Here is an 18,206-nt window from a genome sequence, read left to right as displayed (position 1 = left end):
TAGAATGACTTGTTGAAAACTCACTATGACATCACGTAGGACACAATACCTTGCAATACTGAGGTTGTCCTATAAGATACTCTGAACCAGCAACCAATATATGGTGCTATTTCTCTTATAACATGGGTCTAGGAACTAAGGGATGGAAGCGGAAATAACTTTCTTTGGTTTTCTGACCCCTCAATTCTTTGAGGTGGGGCATGGGGGGAATGGTGTTTTGAGATCTTATTCCAAAAGAGAATACTCTTCTATTTCTACCAGAACTGAAAACAAATTTTCACCTAACCTTTTGAGGCTCCTCAAACCCCTGGGCCAATAAGTAAAATAAGGTAAGTCTGTAGGCTGGAGGAATTGACCACAATCATCAAGAAAAAGAAAACTGTTGCTATGCAATGGAGACAGAGGAAAGTAACGTCTGGTATCTGGGGATGACTCTGTAGCCCCTCCTGACACTGCCATGTCCAGCAGCAAAAGTAATAAGACTAATGCAACCCAATACAGACAATACCACAAGGGCTCAAGAACCACAGAATGAAGCTTGGGTTGCCCCACTAGATAAAGAACCCTGACCAGCTCAGGCTGGTTGAGAACCAAGGGAAAATAGAATGAGTGGTAGGGAAAATAAGTCATAAATGTCAACTAAAGCCTCATAACCACTTGTAGAGACAATGACTACACCAGCTAACCATATTTTCAACTCTGCTGTTAAGCAAACATTTACATATTAACCAATTTCCTTTTTCTTCCATCTCTTTCCACTGCTATTTTACGTAGGGTGTTGATCTGTAATTTACTCTACAGATTAAAGGATATGAATAAGTGATTGCAAATGAACCAACAAAGACTGAAAGTCACCTAGAGATTTATGCTAACACTGAAGAGACTCTAGAGCTCCCTGTTAGGGAAGAGAGCAAGAGCATTTCTGTTAGTGGGCGGGAAATTATACCGTGCTAGTAAAGAATGTTATTGCGATCACTGCTCAGAGCTTTAATGCTCTGAGGTTTAAATGACTAAAAATATTTAAAGTGCTTAGAATAATATCTGGCATGCAGTAAGCACTGTTGTAAGTATTTGACATTATTATTATTATTAGTTATTATATTTTTATGGGAACAATCCTGAGACATATTACTGCTAGGTATATAGAAAAAGCTAAGCAAATGCAAAAGTGATACCTTATTAATGCTAAGAGCAATTAATTTGAAGAGGAAAGGAAATAGAATCATAATGTATCTCTTGAATTGGCAGAGAGTAACATTTAACCTTTTTCAGTACAGTACTCGTTCTCTCAGCTACACTTGTCTTTGATTAATGATTTCCAGAAGGTGAACTCCAACGTCCTACCGAGGCAGGGAAGAACGGTCACCCAGGCTGAGTGGGTAGGAGTGGAGGGAGTGTGAGGGCATACCTGAACCTCACAACCTGAACTAATCCTATCATCTCATACTTCCACCTAACCCTCTACTTCCATCCCCATTCTCAGTGGTCCCTCCAATTCCTAGTACTTCCAGAATCTTGTGATACACAAAAAGTTGCTACAAGAAAAAAAGATAATACATTACCTGATGTCTTTTAGCTTACTGAGAATTTATGTTTTCACAAGTTTGAATAGGACATGGTCCCTGCCCTCAAGGATGTTAAAACCTTGAGATCATAAAACATAACTGGAAAGAATGACTGTAAGTTACCTTGGCATTTATGTTGTAAAGCAGGATAATGTATAGGTCAGGAATTATATTCTCTGGAACCAGGCTATCTGGGTTCAAACACCAGCTTCATTAATTATTAGCAGTGTCACCTTAAGCAAATGGGCTTAACTTCTCCGGCTCAGGTAAGTCAATTGTGAAAATGGAGATAAGAAGAGTACCTATTTCATGGGGTTATTCTGAAATTAAGTGACTTAAATGTGAAACTAACACAAGTACCTGGGACATAATGAGCACTATATGAGTGTTACGCAGCAGCAGAGGGAGCAGGGTATTTTTTACAATAGTCCAGGCATACATTAGTAGATATATAGGAAATGAAGCAAATGGAAAAAACCATGCAATTATTAACTTCAGGAAAAATAAAGTAGGAAAAAGGAAATATAGTCATAGTACACAAATTGGCCCATAAATGAGTAATATTTATATAGATATAATAGTGTAAACTTTCAGTGGTGATTTAATCAAGATTGTGATAAAACTATACAGCAGAGAGAGAGGGTGGGCAGAGGAAATCTAAATCCTAAGCTTCTAAATCTCTAAAGATGAAGGATGAAATTTAAAGTTTAAAAATCAAGACACAATTGTAGAATACGCATGCTATTTAAAAATGTGGGGATGAATACCAAGAAACCATTCAAGGAGTTGAAAGCGGCCGCCTCTAAGGAGCGAGACCTGGGAGTGGGGAAGGATGGGCAGAGGAGCACTCTTCCTCCTTAAAAGCCTTCCCATTCTATTTGGTTTTTTAACTAGGTATACTTACTACTTTGATAAAAATAAATAAAAAATAGTGTTTGGTAGACATCACACAGACCACAAACTAATATCTTCTCTAGCTGTTCTGCCAAAAAAGATAAATACAGCCGCTGTGCTGAAGTGGAAAGTAAATTTAAGCCACAGAATCTGGACTTTCACTCAGTCCTTTGCTTTTGCTCAAATAGATAAAACATGAACAAGTATTATTTGTTTTCTAAGCTTTAAATTGTCTTTTTAGAAAGAGTTCTTTTGGGGCCAGGCTGGTGGAGTAGTGGTTAAGCTCGCACGTTCTGCTTTGGTGAATGGGGGTTCTCCAGTTTGGATGCCAAGCGTGGACCTAGCACTGCTTGTCAAGCCATGCTGTGGTGGCATCTCATATGAAATAAAGGAAGACTGATACAGATGTTAGCTCAGCAACAATCTTCCTCAAGCAAAAAGGGGAAGATTGGCAACAGATGTTAGCTCAGGGCCAATCTTCCCCACCAAAAAAAAAGAAAAGAGTTCTTTTTACCTTATTAAATTTTTTCTCTAATGTAATGAAACTGAATCAATATGATTTAATTTTTGTCATAAAAATATTTTGGGCAAAGAAGTTATAAAACATTTAAATGGCAATTTGATATCCCAAAAGAGTTTATCTTGTTTATGTGAGAAACCTGAAATAAAATTCTTCCTGGCTAAATGATTTAGGTTTAACCATAGGAAACTGACATTATTACCTACAAAAATGGAAGGGTTCTGGGCAGGGAGTGGGGGCTGTGGGGGAGGGGGAGTGGGAGGTGGACAAATTAAAATATACTCAGTCAGAATGTCAGGGCAAAGAAATGTTAACCAGGGTCACCAGACTCCTAAGACTTGCAGAATTTCTTGCTAAACATTAAGACTGTAATTGGTTACCACTCTTAATAAATAACAATGTATTGTTATATACATAGTAAGAAAATAACATTAATATTAAGTTTATATTGACCCTATAAATTCAGGTCAAATTTATTGACCTTAAATTTTATGATATAGTTGTATGTTTTATATATATCATAAAATATAAAAATGCTAATTGAGGGCTTCTTATGCATCAGAAAAAAATGCTCTTAACATGTTTCATTCTATAACCCCAAATAATTTAGACATCCAATTTATCACTATAACACTACACACAGTGGCATAAAGTGTTGATGCTCTCCAGGAGACATTAATGCATCTGTGAGTATGCACTAATAAGCATAACTAACATAACCTGGTTATAATCAAAGGAACAGTCCATGGCTAGACTGTTTTCACCAACGTGGTCAGGATACACGCTGTGAGTCCTCTGTGAGCTTCCCCATCAGCGCCGACTTGAGGAGAGCCCACTATGCCCTGTGTGAGCCTGGACGCTAAGAGTTCTGCAGCTGAGCCTCAGGCCCAACTATCGACAAGAAATATACAGACACCGTTTGGCCTCAGACGCAAAGGGAGCCTCCCGGTCTAGTGTGGAAATGGGTATTTTACATCATTGCAAAGCTGGATTTTCAAATACCACACAGGATAGGATTTCTCTTTCCCCTGGTGCCACTTGCCTTTACTCCTAAGTTATTTAAGAATCACAAAGTCACGATGTCAAGGTCTATCATTCCTTACCTGCAAACCTTAAGACTAAGAATTCAGAATTTTTATGCATTTAGTAAGAAACTACAGTGCACACGGAGTCTGGAGCAACGCCTCATAATCAAGCACATTAATATTTCTCCAGCAAAAGATACTGATATTCAAATTAGGCAGGCTAAATAAAGACCATAAAGAGTCTCACATCACTTCAGGTAAGATCACGGACAGACAGCAAATAAGTCTGGAAAAACATTTTAGCTTTTAAAAATTTTTTCTGAACTTTAGAATTTCAAATCAGAGATATGCCACTTGAGGCAAGGTAATGCCAAGTTAATATCCATTCAGAAGTTTAAAAGAATTCATGTCTTTAATGGATGGTATATAGAAATTTATCTTAAAAATCCAACCAAACATCTCTGAATTTCAATTCATTTCTGGAAATAAAAATCAGTGTCTCCTTAACGTGAATGTTTATTTGAACTACTTGAAGGAATAAAACAATCTCTGAAATTTGGGACTAATCCTCTCACTTGTTTGGGGATGTATCTTGAATATGGTAGATCCCCCAGGATTTGCTAATAACCCAAATCAAATCTCACCACTAGAAGAACGATAATCCTGTTATTAATTACTACATACTCGTTACGTCACTTTTTAAACATTATCATCATATTGGCCACATGAGCAGGGCACCTATCCAGGGCACCCAGAATGGTTCTGTGCATTCTAGTCTCGGCATTCATCTCCACTTGAAGGAATTCCAAGCATGTTCTTTGTTTACCTCCTGCTTGCAGTCACAAGCCCCTTCTCTTTACCCTGCCACTTTTTCCTAGTATTTCTTCCTTGAATACACGGAATCAATACATTGGTACTAACATTCTAAATACTTCCATGTATGCATTACCATAAACCCCATAAGTTATACTTTTACAGACTCTGTAATCAAATACATTGGGTGTGTGTATATCTTACTTAATCAAATAATACAAAAACCCAACATAAAAGATTTCCTTCTGATTAGCACAGACAAACTAGCTGGCAGAAATGCAATGCCCAGTTCCCTGCCTCCTGATCAAAACCCAGAACGGGACATGAATCGCACACACACTAACTGCACCTCCGAATCTGGAGCTTAAAGGTTCTGGTACACATATAACCATATCTAGAGAGGAGAAAGACGAGCAGGGTCAGTTTGCCAAGAAAACTCTACAAGAGCAGCAGAGTGAGGAGGGGCTGCGGAGAGCCTGCTCCTTTGTCTAGGTACCAAATTCCTATCTTGGTTTTAGAAAGCGCTCCGGGATCTCCTGAAGCTAGAGGTTAGTCTGGACTTCCCTAAGTACACACAGAGCATAGGTTTTAGACATACTGAGTGTGCTGAATTTGTATGGTATGCAGATCCAACTGTCCAATAAAATTTGGATATGTGATCAAGGGAAAGCTTAGCGATAGATACACAGATATAGAGTTAGTCAGTAAATAAGCGATAATTGCAGCCAATATAGAAAAAAAATAGAAAAAGGACTGAACACATACTCTAGAAGAGAATTCAACTGAAAAGGCAGGTAGTAGAGGGAGAAGAATCAGCAAAAATGATTGACAAAAAGGAACCAGAAATAAAAAGAGAGAAAAGTCACAAAATGCCCCCAAAAGACCATATCTAGCAGTGTAGCAATTCGTAGGGATGCAACAAATATTTTCTGATGAATGAACAATTGAATGAAAGGAAAAAGTGTCCATAGTGGGCAGAATGTAAAATGGCACAGAGAGGTCAAGTAAAATGAGTCTTAAAAACAGGGCCGATACAAATAGGTACGGTTTTAAAATGTGCCTGCTCTTTAACTTAGAAACTCCATTTCTAAGGATTTGTTGTAAAAAAATAATTATGGGCACAGAAACATGTATAAAGATGTATTAAAATTTTTTGTAATAACCTATATGTCTAAAGACAGAAAATTGGGATTCATCCATGTACTGGAATATCATTCAGTCCTTTAAAATTATGGTATAGATGAATATTTATCGGTATGAAGGGATAATTTAAAATAAGTAAAAAAGGCAGTTTTAAAACAATAAAACTATTTTTCAAAAAAATATATTCTGCTAAAGGCTGAAAAATATGGGTATGAAGAGGCTAATGGTAGCTATCTTTAAGACGTAGAGTAATGAGTATTGTTTTCTTTTATTTTCATTATTTTCTAATTATTATATATAAACAGGAATTCTTTGATTAAATGAGAATTTTGAATCAGTTACTTATGTCTTCAACGAGTAATAGATCATTTGATTATTTTCTTCAAATTAACTTAAAAGATAAAATTAGGGCCAGCCCAGTGCACAGTGGTTAAGTTCGCACGTTCCACTTCGGTGGCACAGCGTTCGCCGGTTCGTATCCCAGGTGCAGACATGGCACCGCTTGACAAGCTATGCTGTGGCAGGTGTCCCACATATAAAGCAGAGGAAGATGGGCACGGATGTGAGCTCAGGGCCAGTCTTCCTCAGCAAAAAAGAGGAGGATAGGCAGCAGATGTTAGCTCAGGGCTAATCTTCCTCAAAAAAAAAAAAGATAAAATTAAATATTGCATACATGCATATGTATGTATGTATGTGCATGCATGTATACAAATTCAAAAGTGTAGATGGTTTTGTAGACAGAATATATTCTATTTCTGATATAAGAAAAATATTTCAAGAAAATTTTTAAATTATTTATTACTAATGTTAACCAGATTTAAGTCTAGTTAGCATCTGGGTCACTGAGAAAAATCTGGGGATTTCTTGTGATGGAACATTAACACCTGTCTACGTTTGTTAACATAACCAGACTGTTTCTAAATTGAAAAACAAAAATGTATTTTTTACTTTTCCTCTTAAAATCATCTTAGAGGTCAGACTTATAAAGAAGAGTGTTACGCATAAAACTGTTCACTCTACTGTGTATAAAATTTACTGGTGGTGGATAAATGTAAAACAATAACTGAAACAGCAAGTGATCATTTCAAAGGCTGTTCTCCAAAGCACAGACTCCTGAGTTTTGTTTTGAAGAAGATTAACAATAAATAGGCTACACTAGAGTTTCAAATGAAGAAGGAATAGGTTTTAGCAGAAATATACTAGCATTTATTTAACCATATCAAATTTTACTATGTACATTGAATTAAGAATTAGTACAAAAGATTTAAATTGTTAAAATTAAGCAATTCTACAGTCTGTAACTAAAACTTAATTTGTAGTTTGATATAAAGAAAACAATATCAAATGATGACATAATTCTTCAGGCAATAATAGTTTTTATATTGAAGTAACATATTCTAGGGAAGAGCACAACATTCCTATAATTTAAAGATGGTTAAGAAAATCTTAAACTGCTAAGCCTTGGGCAGGATCAAAAGTTCTAGGAATCTGATACCAAAAACAAAGGCAATAAAAGCAAAAACAAACAGGCAGAACTACATCAAACTAAAAAGCTTCTGCACAACAAAGGAGATCAACAAAATGAAAAGACAACCTACAGCACGGGAGAAAATATTTGCAAATCATATATCTGATAAGTGGTCAATAGCCAATGCATATAAAGAACTCATACAATTCAATAGCAAAAACACAAACAACTCAATTAAAAAAGGGGAAGAGGATCTAAATAGACATTTTTCTAAAGAAGACATACAGATGGCCAACAGGCACATGAAAAGATGCTCAACATCTCTAATCATCAGGGAAATGCAAATCAAAACCATGATGAGATATCACTCCAGAGCTGTTAGACCGACTATTATCAAAAAGACAAGAAATAAGTGCTGGCGAGGATGTGGAGAAATGGAACCCTCATGTACTAGTTGGTAGGAGTCTAAATTGGTGCAGCCATTATGGAAAATAGTATGGAGGTTCCTCAAAAAGGTAAAAATATGGAGCCGGCTCCATGGCCGAGTGGTTAAAGTTCCATCTGCTCACCTTCAGCAGCCTGGGTTCGCGGGTTCACAGGTTCAGATCCCAGGTGTGGACCTACTCTACTCATCAGCCATGCTACAGAGGCATCCCATATATAAAATAGAGGAAGACTGGCACAGATTTAACTCAGGGTTAACCTTCCTCAAGCAAAAAAGAAGAAGGACTGGCAATAGATGTCAGCTCAGGGCAAATCGTACCAAAAAAAAAAAAAGGAAAAAAAGAATAATTAAAAATAGAACTACCACATGATCCAGCAATTCCACTTCTTGGTATTTATCTGAAGAAAACCAAAACACTAATTTGAAAAGATATACACACCCTCATGTTCAATGCAAAACTATTTACAACAGCCAAGAAACGGAAACAACCTAAATCTCCATCAATGGATGAACAGATAAAGAAAATGTGGTACATATACAATGGAATATTATTCAGTGATAAAAAATGAAATCTTGCCATTTGCAGCAACATGGATGGACCTTGAGGGCATTATGCTAGGTGAAATAAGTCTGAGAAACACAAGTACCATATGATCCCACTTATACATAGATTTAAAAAAAAACACACACAAGCTCATAGATAAAGAGAACAGATTAGTGGTTGCCCAAGGTGGGGGGAAGGGCAGTGGGTGAAGAGTGGGCGAAATGGGTGCAGGGAGTCAAAAGGTACAAACTTCTAGTTATAAAATATGCCCTGCAGATGTGAAGTACAGCATGGCAACTACAGTTAATAATACCGTATTGCATATCTCCAAGTTGCTAAGAGAGTAAATCTTAAAAGTCTTCATCACAAGAAAAAAATTCTGTAACTATGTGTGGTGACAGATGCTAAAATGACTTATTGTGGTGACCATTTCACAATATATATAAATATTGAATCATTACATTGTACACCTGAAACTAATATAAGATTATATGTTGATTATACCTTAATAAAAAAAATTATAGAGGGTAAGAACCCATTGTGCCTTAACTGTGTCCTTAAAAGATAGTATCTTCAGGAAAATAACGTGAACTCAAAATATTCAATAAATATACAGCTTTCTTAAAAAAGTTTCCAGGCAACTGTTTTAATCAATTAATAAATTTAACAAATAAACCTTAACCAAATAACTAAAAAGTACTTGGCAATGTGGTGGGCATGAAAGTAAAGAAAAAGAACAAAACAATACAATACTCCCTCAGGCAGTTTAAGTTTTAGTTGGGGGAGAAATATTAAATATTAAATCTGTGGGAATGCCCATAAAGGCAAAGGACACGCAGGAAAAAGACAAGATCGGAGCATGCTATAATAAGTCATGGAGGAAGTATTTCATAAAGCAAGCTTTGCCTTGAAGGATGAGCCAAATTTGTATAAGAAGACAAAAGTGAAGGCAATATTCAAGACATAAAAAACAGGTAGAGAGGCAATAATAAACACTATGCTTGAGGGAGATAAGAAGACTAACTTACCCAGAGCATTAGCTCGGGCTGAGGAGGGGGGAGAAATATTATGGAGCTCCTTGAAAGCCACATAAAGGAGTCTACAATTGCCAGTTATTTAAAAAGGGAAGGTGGGAAGCTTTATAAGGATGTGCTTCTTCACTATCTTAATATCCAATCCCGCACTAGGCAGTGAGGTTAAAGAGAATGAGCAGACATCTTATTTACTCATCATTAGATCAACCACATCTAGCACAGAGCATAAGTGCTCAATAAATACTGGCTGAGTAAATAGAGAAGAGTAAGCTAAAAAATTATAAATCTGATTCTGCAGTCATATATAAAAAGTATTGCATGTCTTATGTCACTACATGAAGAAACCAAGATTAGCTTAATCTCCCTCCTGGGTAGAGAGGAAAACAGGGTCTCTGACTCATGAAGGCAGGTTAGAGAATGGCAGGAGAACACCCTTCTAACACAGGTGGATAGAAGGAAGGCGGATGGCCAATGAGAGGATTACTGTCCTCATCTTTCACAGCAGAGTCAACCAGTACTGTCTAAAAGTGAAATGGAATGCTCACACCACTTCAAATGTTTTACATAATCTTCTTTCTTAACCTCAGAGGAATCTCTGGGGAAATAATAACCCCTGGAGTGAAAAAAGTTATTTGAAATTCAACAATTCCTTCTGTGTCACTAGGGTTCCTTTCTCTTTTCCATAAAATTCAGTTTGAATTTAAAATGGAAACTATATTATGATTCCATTTTTATAAAAGAATGTATTTCTATCTATTCTTCTGTCTGTATATGCATAGAAGATGTCTAGAATGATTTTCCTCAATGTTAACAATGTTACTTTCAGAATTAGGAGGAATTTCACTTAATTTATTAAATTTAGTTTCCTGAGTTGGTTAATTTCTTTACAATAAAGATAAACTGTTTGAAAAGCAAAGAAGAAAAGTTAAGGTCATTCTCAGGATTGAGCAACTGAATAGATGGTTGGGCCACTTAATGAGATGGAAACAAAAGACTTATTTTGTTTTTATGGGAGTAGATCCAAGAGTTTAGTTTTAGACATGTTAATTTTGTGATGTCTGAGAAATGTATGAATTGAGATGTCCAGACGGAGTTGTATATATGGGTCTGGGAGCTCAGAATAAGGATTTGGGCTGGGACATAAATTGGGGTATCCGTTGGCATACAGATAAAGGTGAAGGTGTAAGTGGATGAACCAGGGGCAGAATGTATAGAAAAAAGTGGGCCCAGTACCAGGTCCTGAGTATTCCAACATTCAGAGGTTGCTTGGAGAATGCAAAGGAGGAGACACAGCAGCCATAGGAGTCTGTGGTATCAGAGAAGCAAAGAGAACTTTCACACAGAAAGAAATGGTCCACTATATCAATCGCTATTTATAGTCACAGTAAGACGAGAGTTAAAAAGAATCCACTAGATTCATCAGCACAGACAATACAAGTGACCTTGAGAAGGGTAGGATGTGCACTTCTGACAGAGTTACAGAGTCAATGTCAAATCTAAGTGGGCTGAGAAGTAAGCAGAGGTGAGAAAGTGGGGACAGCCTGTGTTTTGCTATGGTGAGAAGCAGAGAAACAGGATGCTGGCTGTAGAGAGATGTAAGGTCAAGGGGAGTTTCTTTTGGAGTGTGTTTTGTTTGTTTCATTGTTAAGATGGGACATGTGAAGGCATGTCTGCACGCTGATACCAATAGTAGAAAAGCATATGTTGGAAGTGGAAACAAAGAGGATAGGAGAGCTATTCAAAGGAGCAACCTTCTTGTATGTTAATCACTTAAAATATAAGATTCATAAGTAGACCTCGGAAAATAAAAATTCAGAAATTTAAATAGAATGTGATGCTGTCAAAAGTGAAAAATCCACATTTCTTTAAGCCCTATATTAGCCTCATCTTTTAAAGAAGTTGGATCAAACTTAACCCATGTGCTCCTCTTAGGTTTTTGAAGCACAGAAAAAATAAAGTGAATGGAACAAGCAAAGCTATATGTAGAAGTGAAACACATTAATGAGATGATCTACTGAAGAGAACGGCACGATGACGGTACAATTAGAAACAAACCAACACACTGTGGCAGTGAAAGAAAGAGATACGGGTAAGCATTCAAAACACACAGAAGGAGAAGATTTATACAATACAAAGCTATGATCTAAATGATCACCACCGCACCTCAATGACCAATGCTACATTGAAATTAGTAGAAAAACGGACGTAACTTATCTAACTTCAAATGTGTGACTTACAACTACAACTAAATTAAATATTCTCATGAAAATGAACTTCAAAATACAACGAAATGAATTTCCCGCCAAAGAAAAACTTGTTAAAAGACACATAAAATAAAAGATAAACTTTCCCTAAGAAAGTGGTTTTGTCATTTTCTTTGTCTGAATGCTGATACTGTAAACATAGCAAATTACTGGGCGGCATGTGAAAAACTACTGGGATGCTGAAAAAACAAAAACAAAACATTTCCGAGTAAAACACAAAAAGAAGTATAGAGCAAGTAGGTATAAAGAAACTCCTGAAGTCCTACTACCACTAGATCTATTACTAAATGTTTACAGGGCTCGCGACGTGCCGGGCACTGCTGCATGCCCCTTTAAGTTTTCCTATGTAATTCTCACAATAACTCTGAGGAAAATAATATAACCATCCTCCATTTTATAGATGGGTAACTGAGATGCAACCTCATACAACTAGTAAACAGCAGGCAGTCTGACTCGAGTCCATGTTGCTGAACACTACATTGCACAACTCTACTGTATGTACAAACAATGGGATGGCAAATTTTCTAGTGTAGGACAGAATGACTCCATTGGATATTATGAGAAAGCACACAATACGCAAATTAACATTTTATTCCCAGGAGGACTTTACTTCTTGGATTGCTTTTTACATGACTTAAAATATTACTGTTAAATTTTTTACCAGAAGACCGTGAGAGAAAAATACTATTCTATAAAAAAAAGAAAACATACAGAAAAAAAGAAATTCACTCAATGTATCGATAATAAGAGGCCAAAATCTATATTCTATAACTACAAAACTCAGAAATATACTTGCTATGCAAAAGGAGGTTCCACTGTATGGATTTTTCCTAGTATTCCTCAACACTGTTTGACATATCTGATGCTATACATGGAAAATTAAAATTTAATGTGAAAATATATTTTGAGATAAAGGGCACACCATTCAAAGAGTTACAACAGCTGCAGCTTTTTTCTACCTTCTTTGAACTAGAAAGTCTAAAAATGAAGCTCAGCTACTAATGAATGGTAAAAGAAAGAAAAGAGTTTGAGTGTAAGATCTACAATATCTACTCCCATCAGAGAATTCAAATTTTAGAGAAGTAATTGCTTTATTTCTTAGGTAGAGCATTATCTCTGATCCCCCTCCCCTCAAGCCTAAAAAAGTTACTTTGCTAGTAGAAAGGGGGGAAAAAGTCACAAATCTAAGAAAATGGGAATTTTCTTTAATTCAGCTGCATTTAAAAGCAGTAATTTATAGACAGGGAGGCAAGTTATATGTCTAAATAGGACTAAAAGTTTAAGAATTCTATGAGTCTCTGTAGCCCAAACACCTCTACTTATGGCCCTGCATTTGACATGCTGAATAAAATGTTAAGGAAAATAAACTCAACTGGAAAGATTTAAAGCCTGGGAAAACTGAAGTTAAAGAGCAATGAGTAACATCAAGGAGCAAAATTTGGGCCTCAAGATAATTCATCCATTTCTAGGCCTCTTCCAAGACTATACTACACAGGAGACCAAGCAAAGACCAACCCAGGGAAGCCCCACTTGACTCCTGAGTGAAATGAATAGTCTGTAAAATGTCTCCAGTAAATCAGGCAAAAGTGGAAGACACTGTAATAAGACAGGACCTAAATGCAGACAAGGGCCATAATGTAAAAATCTAATGGCTAGCATTTATTTTATTTTGTCCATAATGTTACAGGAAGAACAAATTACCTTTAAACATGCTTCAAAAATTAGCTTACTTTAAATACTTTCTGAAAGTATACAGAACATATGCTTAACTGTTTTTGCAACGCAGAAAATACATCTCAAGCAAAATTTAGCACCTTACCTCAGTCCAAACATGTGTGATTGTTCATAGTCGAATAAAGAACGAATCTTAGCTTCAGAATTCAGAATTATAAGTCTATCAATAATATCCTGAAAAAGAAAGACTTAAAGTGAGACTACACTTGAGTGAAATCATTTAAAGAAAACCAAATCAACAAATATTTATTTTGATTTGTGATTCTCAAACTTGGCTTTACATTTGAATCACCTAGAGAGTTAAAAAAAAAAGAAAAGAAAAGAAAAGAAAATTACAAATGCCTGAGTCTCACTCCTGGAGATTTTGAATTCACTGGTCTGGATATGGCCGGGGCATTAAGATTTGTAAAAGTTCCTGAAATGAATCATCTAATGTTTAGCCAAAGTGGAAAATCACTAATTCATACTCCACTCTGGTACTGTGTGAGCAGCTTACGCACCCAGTTAAATACTGATTAAACTGCTAAAAAACGTAAACTCCTTTGAAAAACAAAGATGAAACCTCTGAATGTGAAGCATGAACAGTGCATTTGAACAGTTTTACCTAGTCACTACTTGAGATTTTGTTAATAGATATTCTCTGCTCATGTAAATCAGTGGTTTCCAACCCTAGTTGAACACTGGAACCACCAAGGGAAATTTAACAAACATATATATGGAGATAAATAGATATATATCCAGGCTCTACCCCAGACCAATACAGTCTCTACACCTGGGGGGATGATTTTGGCATTAATATCCTTTCAAAAGCTCCCCAAGTTGTTGCAATGTATAGCCAGACTTAAAAATCATGACGCAAGTGCAGAGAAAACCTGATGACTCAGGTGCCACCAGTAGTCCCAAGCACTGACAATTTAAGCCTACCACACAGTTTTGAGCACTCTCTAAAAATCTTTCTTTCTCTAATGCCTGCTTTTGCGTACATCTTTGGACTCAGGCCTAAGAAACTTATTCATCCACAAATAAATAGACTTGTCTCTGTCATCGCTCATTTTCCTGACCAAGAGACTTGCTACCCTCCAGTGAGTTTAAATTCAAGATATTTCTGTGACCAATAGCACAAAAGAAGGAAGGTTTTGCTAGGGAGTAAAGTCACGTAATATTTACTGAGGTCTATATGGATGATAGCACAAACGTCATATCGTCAAATAAGTACAAGGCAGGGGAATGAGAAAGGAGGAGGAAATAATGGGTCCCTCAAAATCATATTTGAAAAATACTTATCAAAACATAGTAAAAACTGGATTTTGTATAAACTTGCCTAGTAAAAGTGTAAACCAAACACTTAGGAACGCATTTACTATTCCACAGATATCTTGTAAAAATGTGTAAATACTACTAGCACAAGACTGCTATCCTACAATAATCTGTCATCGTTGCCGGGTTCTTAGCTGGGCACTCCTTGTTTCAAACATTATGATAGAGCATGAGCTAAGCAACTCACTCATACTCCCAGCTTCATATTCATATTCTCAATAATTGTCCCACTACTCTCTCCCTCTCTTTTCTAATTTCTCCATTCTGACAGTCCTGATTTAGCTACAGTGACAGAGCCACAGAGCTCTGCCCAGGCACCTGGATACTATTAAGTAGTCTTTGCAACAGACATATGGATAAGCTTGTTTGCTTATAGTTATTCAAATATGTAGATATTTTTGCTGCTTAATATAGTACCTTTTAAGAAATGATCTATTATTATTACTATTTTTACCATAGTTATTCTTCACAGATTAATCTAGAATTGATTATGTATCACTAGCTTTCTCTTACCTGAGAAGAGAGAGACTGCCAGTTAGTTGCACGCATAGTAGTTTCTGAAAGAATTACTATAGATTTCTCTTCATCAGTAGGATACTAGTATAGGTGACCGAATTTGCACAGCTATTTGAATATAATGCTAAGCTCAGACTTTCTGCTAGCTGGTGACACCTCATGACTCTAAAGTTCTAGCTCTGAACCTAAATACTAGATACTGTAAGAATAAAAGAGACAGAGAATGTATCGCCAGCAAGCTAATGGAAGAGTAGATTGCAGCAATCTATCAACGATAATGCAATTTTAGAGAACATACGGTAAATAATTTCTTCTTCAAAGAAGATTACATTGATGGATCGCCACTTAGGAAAGAAAACGAAACTCTTGGGAAGCCTGTCTTAATAGAGAATTTCAGTTTCTAAGCACTTCAATGTGTGGTCAATAAGCCAATCAGTTTCCTAAATACAGCAGCATCTTCCCAACAACAAGCTAGTGCAAGTAAGGCTTGGGACCTGCAAAAAGTAGGCTGAAACTCTATGTCTTTTTAAAGGATGTTGTCCAGGTTGAGATATGCTCAATAATCCAGCAGGCCAGAATGAGACCAAGACTGGGAAAACAGAGGAACATCTATACACCATAAATACATAGATGTTTGAGTGCCTACTCTGTTTACAATTGTCCCAATGGCCATGTTGTGCTATCTGACTCCATTTACCCAAGAAAGGGTCAAGTGAAAGGTGAAGGATAGGTCCACATGTCAATATTCCTGCACCTGCACTACTAGGGAGTGGGACTTGTGACCGGTTAGCCCATGAACATCCATAAATAAACTCAGCCTGTTAAGGTCCTTCCTTGGGGTTTTTCAGAGTAAGGAGTGCCTTAGTCCATTCTGGCTGCTATAACAGAATACCATACACTGGGTTGTTTGTAAACAACAGAAATTTTATTTCTCACTGTTCTGGAGGCTGGGCAGTGCAGGATCAAGGCGCCCGATGATCTCTTTTTATAAGGCACTAATCACCTCCTAACAGCCCCACCTCCAAATATCACACTGAGGATTAGCTTTCAACAGATGAATTTAGGGGGATACAAACATTCAGTCTATAGCAGGGAGGTAGGAAAAAATGCCACTCTCCTGTTTGGTGGTGTAGTGAGTTACATGGCCACCTCCCACCAAAAAACACGTCCACATCCTAATCCCTAGAACCGATGACTGTCACTCTATTTGGAAAAAGGGTCTTTGCAGCGGCAATTCAATTAAGGATGCTGACACACAAGCATCCTGGATTATTCAAGTGGGCCCTAATCTAACGTAAGTGTCCTCATAAGAGAAAGGTAAAGGGAGATTTAAGACAGAAAAGAGGAGAAGGCATGTCAAGATGGAGGCAGAAACTGGAGTTAAGTAGCAACAAGCCAAGAAATGCCTGGAACAACCAGAACCGGAAGGCTTCTCCCCTGGAGTCTTTGGGCAGAATGAGGGCCTGGTGACACTCTGATTTCAGACATCTGGCCTCCAGAAGTGTAAGAGAATACATTTTTGCTGTTTTAAGCCAACTGGTTTGTGGTCATTTGTTATGGCAGCCCCAGGAAACTCCTACAAGGGGAGATGGTGAAGACGTGAGCACAGAGTGACAGATAGTCCCGTGCCATCTGGAGGAGAAAATACTAATGATAATTATAGTAAACAATTATATAGCATTTATCATCTGCCAAGCAACGACTTAAGCTTTTATATTTCATTTAATTCTCACAACAACCCTGAGACAAGAACATTACTATCCTCTTTTAACAGAAGGGAAAACTAAGGTCTAACTTGTCCAAAGTCACAGAGCTTGTAAGAGGCAGAATCAGGAATCTAATCTAGGCGGTGTGGCTTCAGAATATAAGCTCTTAGCCATTATACCAAACTCTTAACCACTACACTATGTTGTATGCCTTTCCTTAAAGTCGAGACGGAGAGAAAGAGCAATAACAGGAAAAGATCGGGGCGGGAATGACACAGAGAGAGACACACACGTGCACCTGACTGTGTTTGAAGTTCTATTTCTATTCGTTCGGATTTTTTTTTTTTTTTTAGCAGCTGTGGCATAATGAAGTTCACAAACGTTTTATTTAGCTTATATTAACCATTTACTATGTGCCAGGAATTATGCTAAATACTGCAAACATAAATTCTCACGATGAGAAAGAACTTAAAGATCATGTATTCCAACCATCCTATAGGTTCTTGGACCTGATTTACAACATCTCCACCAAGAATAACTCAAGATGAGGAACTCACAGATTCCCAGGGCAGAACATTTCCACTTTTAGTCAGCTCTGACTAAAGTTTTCCCATGGATTAATTCACAATTCACACTCATCAGTTATGCTGAGGGAACTATAATCAACTATCACTTCTTGCTAAGAACACGAATTACTCTTGTCCTTTGTACTGGCATCCACGTGTCCTAGCTATCTCTTACCCTGTGACTCATAAAAAGTTGCAGCTGTCTTTTTAGACTCAGAAGTTCTAAGTCAATAAATTTCCTTACGTAAATCAATAAATTTCCTCTTTTGCTGAAACTAATTTGAATTGACTTTCTCCAATAACCAAAACAGTCCTACCTAAATTCACCACTTATATAACTGAAAGTTAAGTGACAGAAACTGAAAAAAGAGCAAATTGTATATGTTCGAGAGAGAGAGCATTTTGCGTCACTCGCAGAACTTAAGAGTTGTTCGCAGGACCTAGAGTTTTGGCAGATACCCGATACAAAACCATGAAAAGTTAAGGTCTAATATCCCTAAAATATAAAGAATCTTTAAAATTCAGAAGAAAAAGGACACACAAAAATAACAGAAATAAACTGGAAGATTAAGACAAGAAGAAAAGTCAATGGCCATTAAACATATGAAAAGATGCTCTGTTCATAATGAGGAGAATATAAATTAACACTTCT

At 36.9% G+C, this 18,206-nt stretch overlaps 1 protein-coding gene across 3 annotated transcripts in view; it reads right to left on the bottom strand.

Moving 5' to 3' along the window:
* The window catches only part of TBC1D32 (TBC1 domain family member 32), a 188,844-nt gene that overhangs the window by 79,490 nt on the left and 91,148 nt on the right, over positions 1 to 18,206 (bottom strand). For all 3 annotated transcript variants that reach the window (XM_046677841.1, XM_046677842.1, XM_046677843.1), the window contains one exon: positions 13,535 to 13,623. In XM_046677841.1, coding sequence (XP_046533797.1) covers positions 13,535 to 13,623 — 89 coding nt within the window. The remainder of the gene's footprint in view (positions 1 to 13,534; positions 13,624 to 18,206) is intronic.

The sequence above is a fragment of the Equus quagga genome, chromosome 11, assembly GCF_021613505.1.
Source record: "Equus quagga isolate Etosha38 chromosome 11, UCLA_HA_Equagga_1.0, whole genome shotgun sequence".
Taxonomy (NCBI): domain Eukaryota; kingdom Metazoa; phylum Chordata; class Mammalia; order Perissodactyla; family Equidae; genus Equus; species Equus quagga.
Note: the sequence above shows the minus strand (reverse complement) of the source record. Positions and strands in the feature narration are given on the sequence as shown.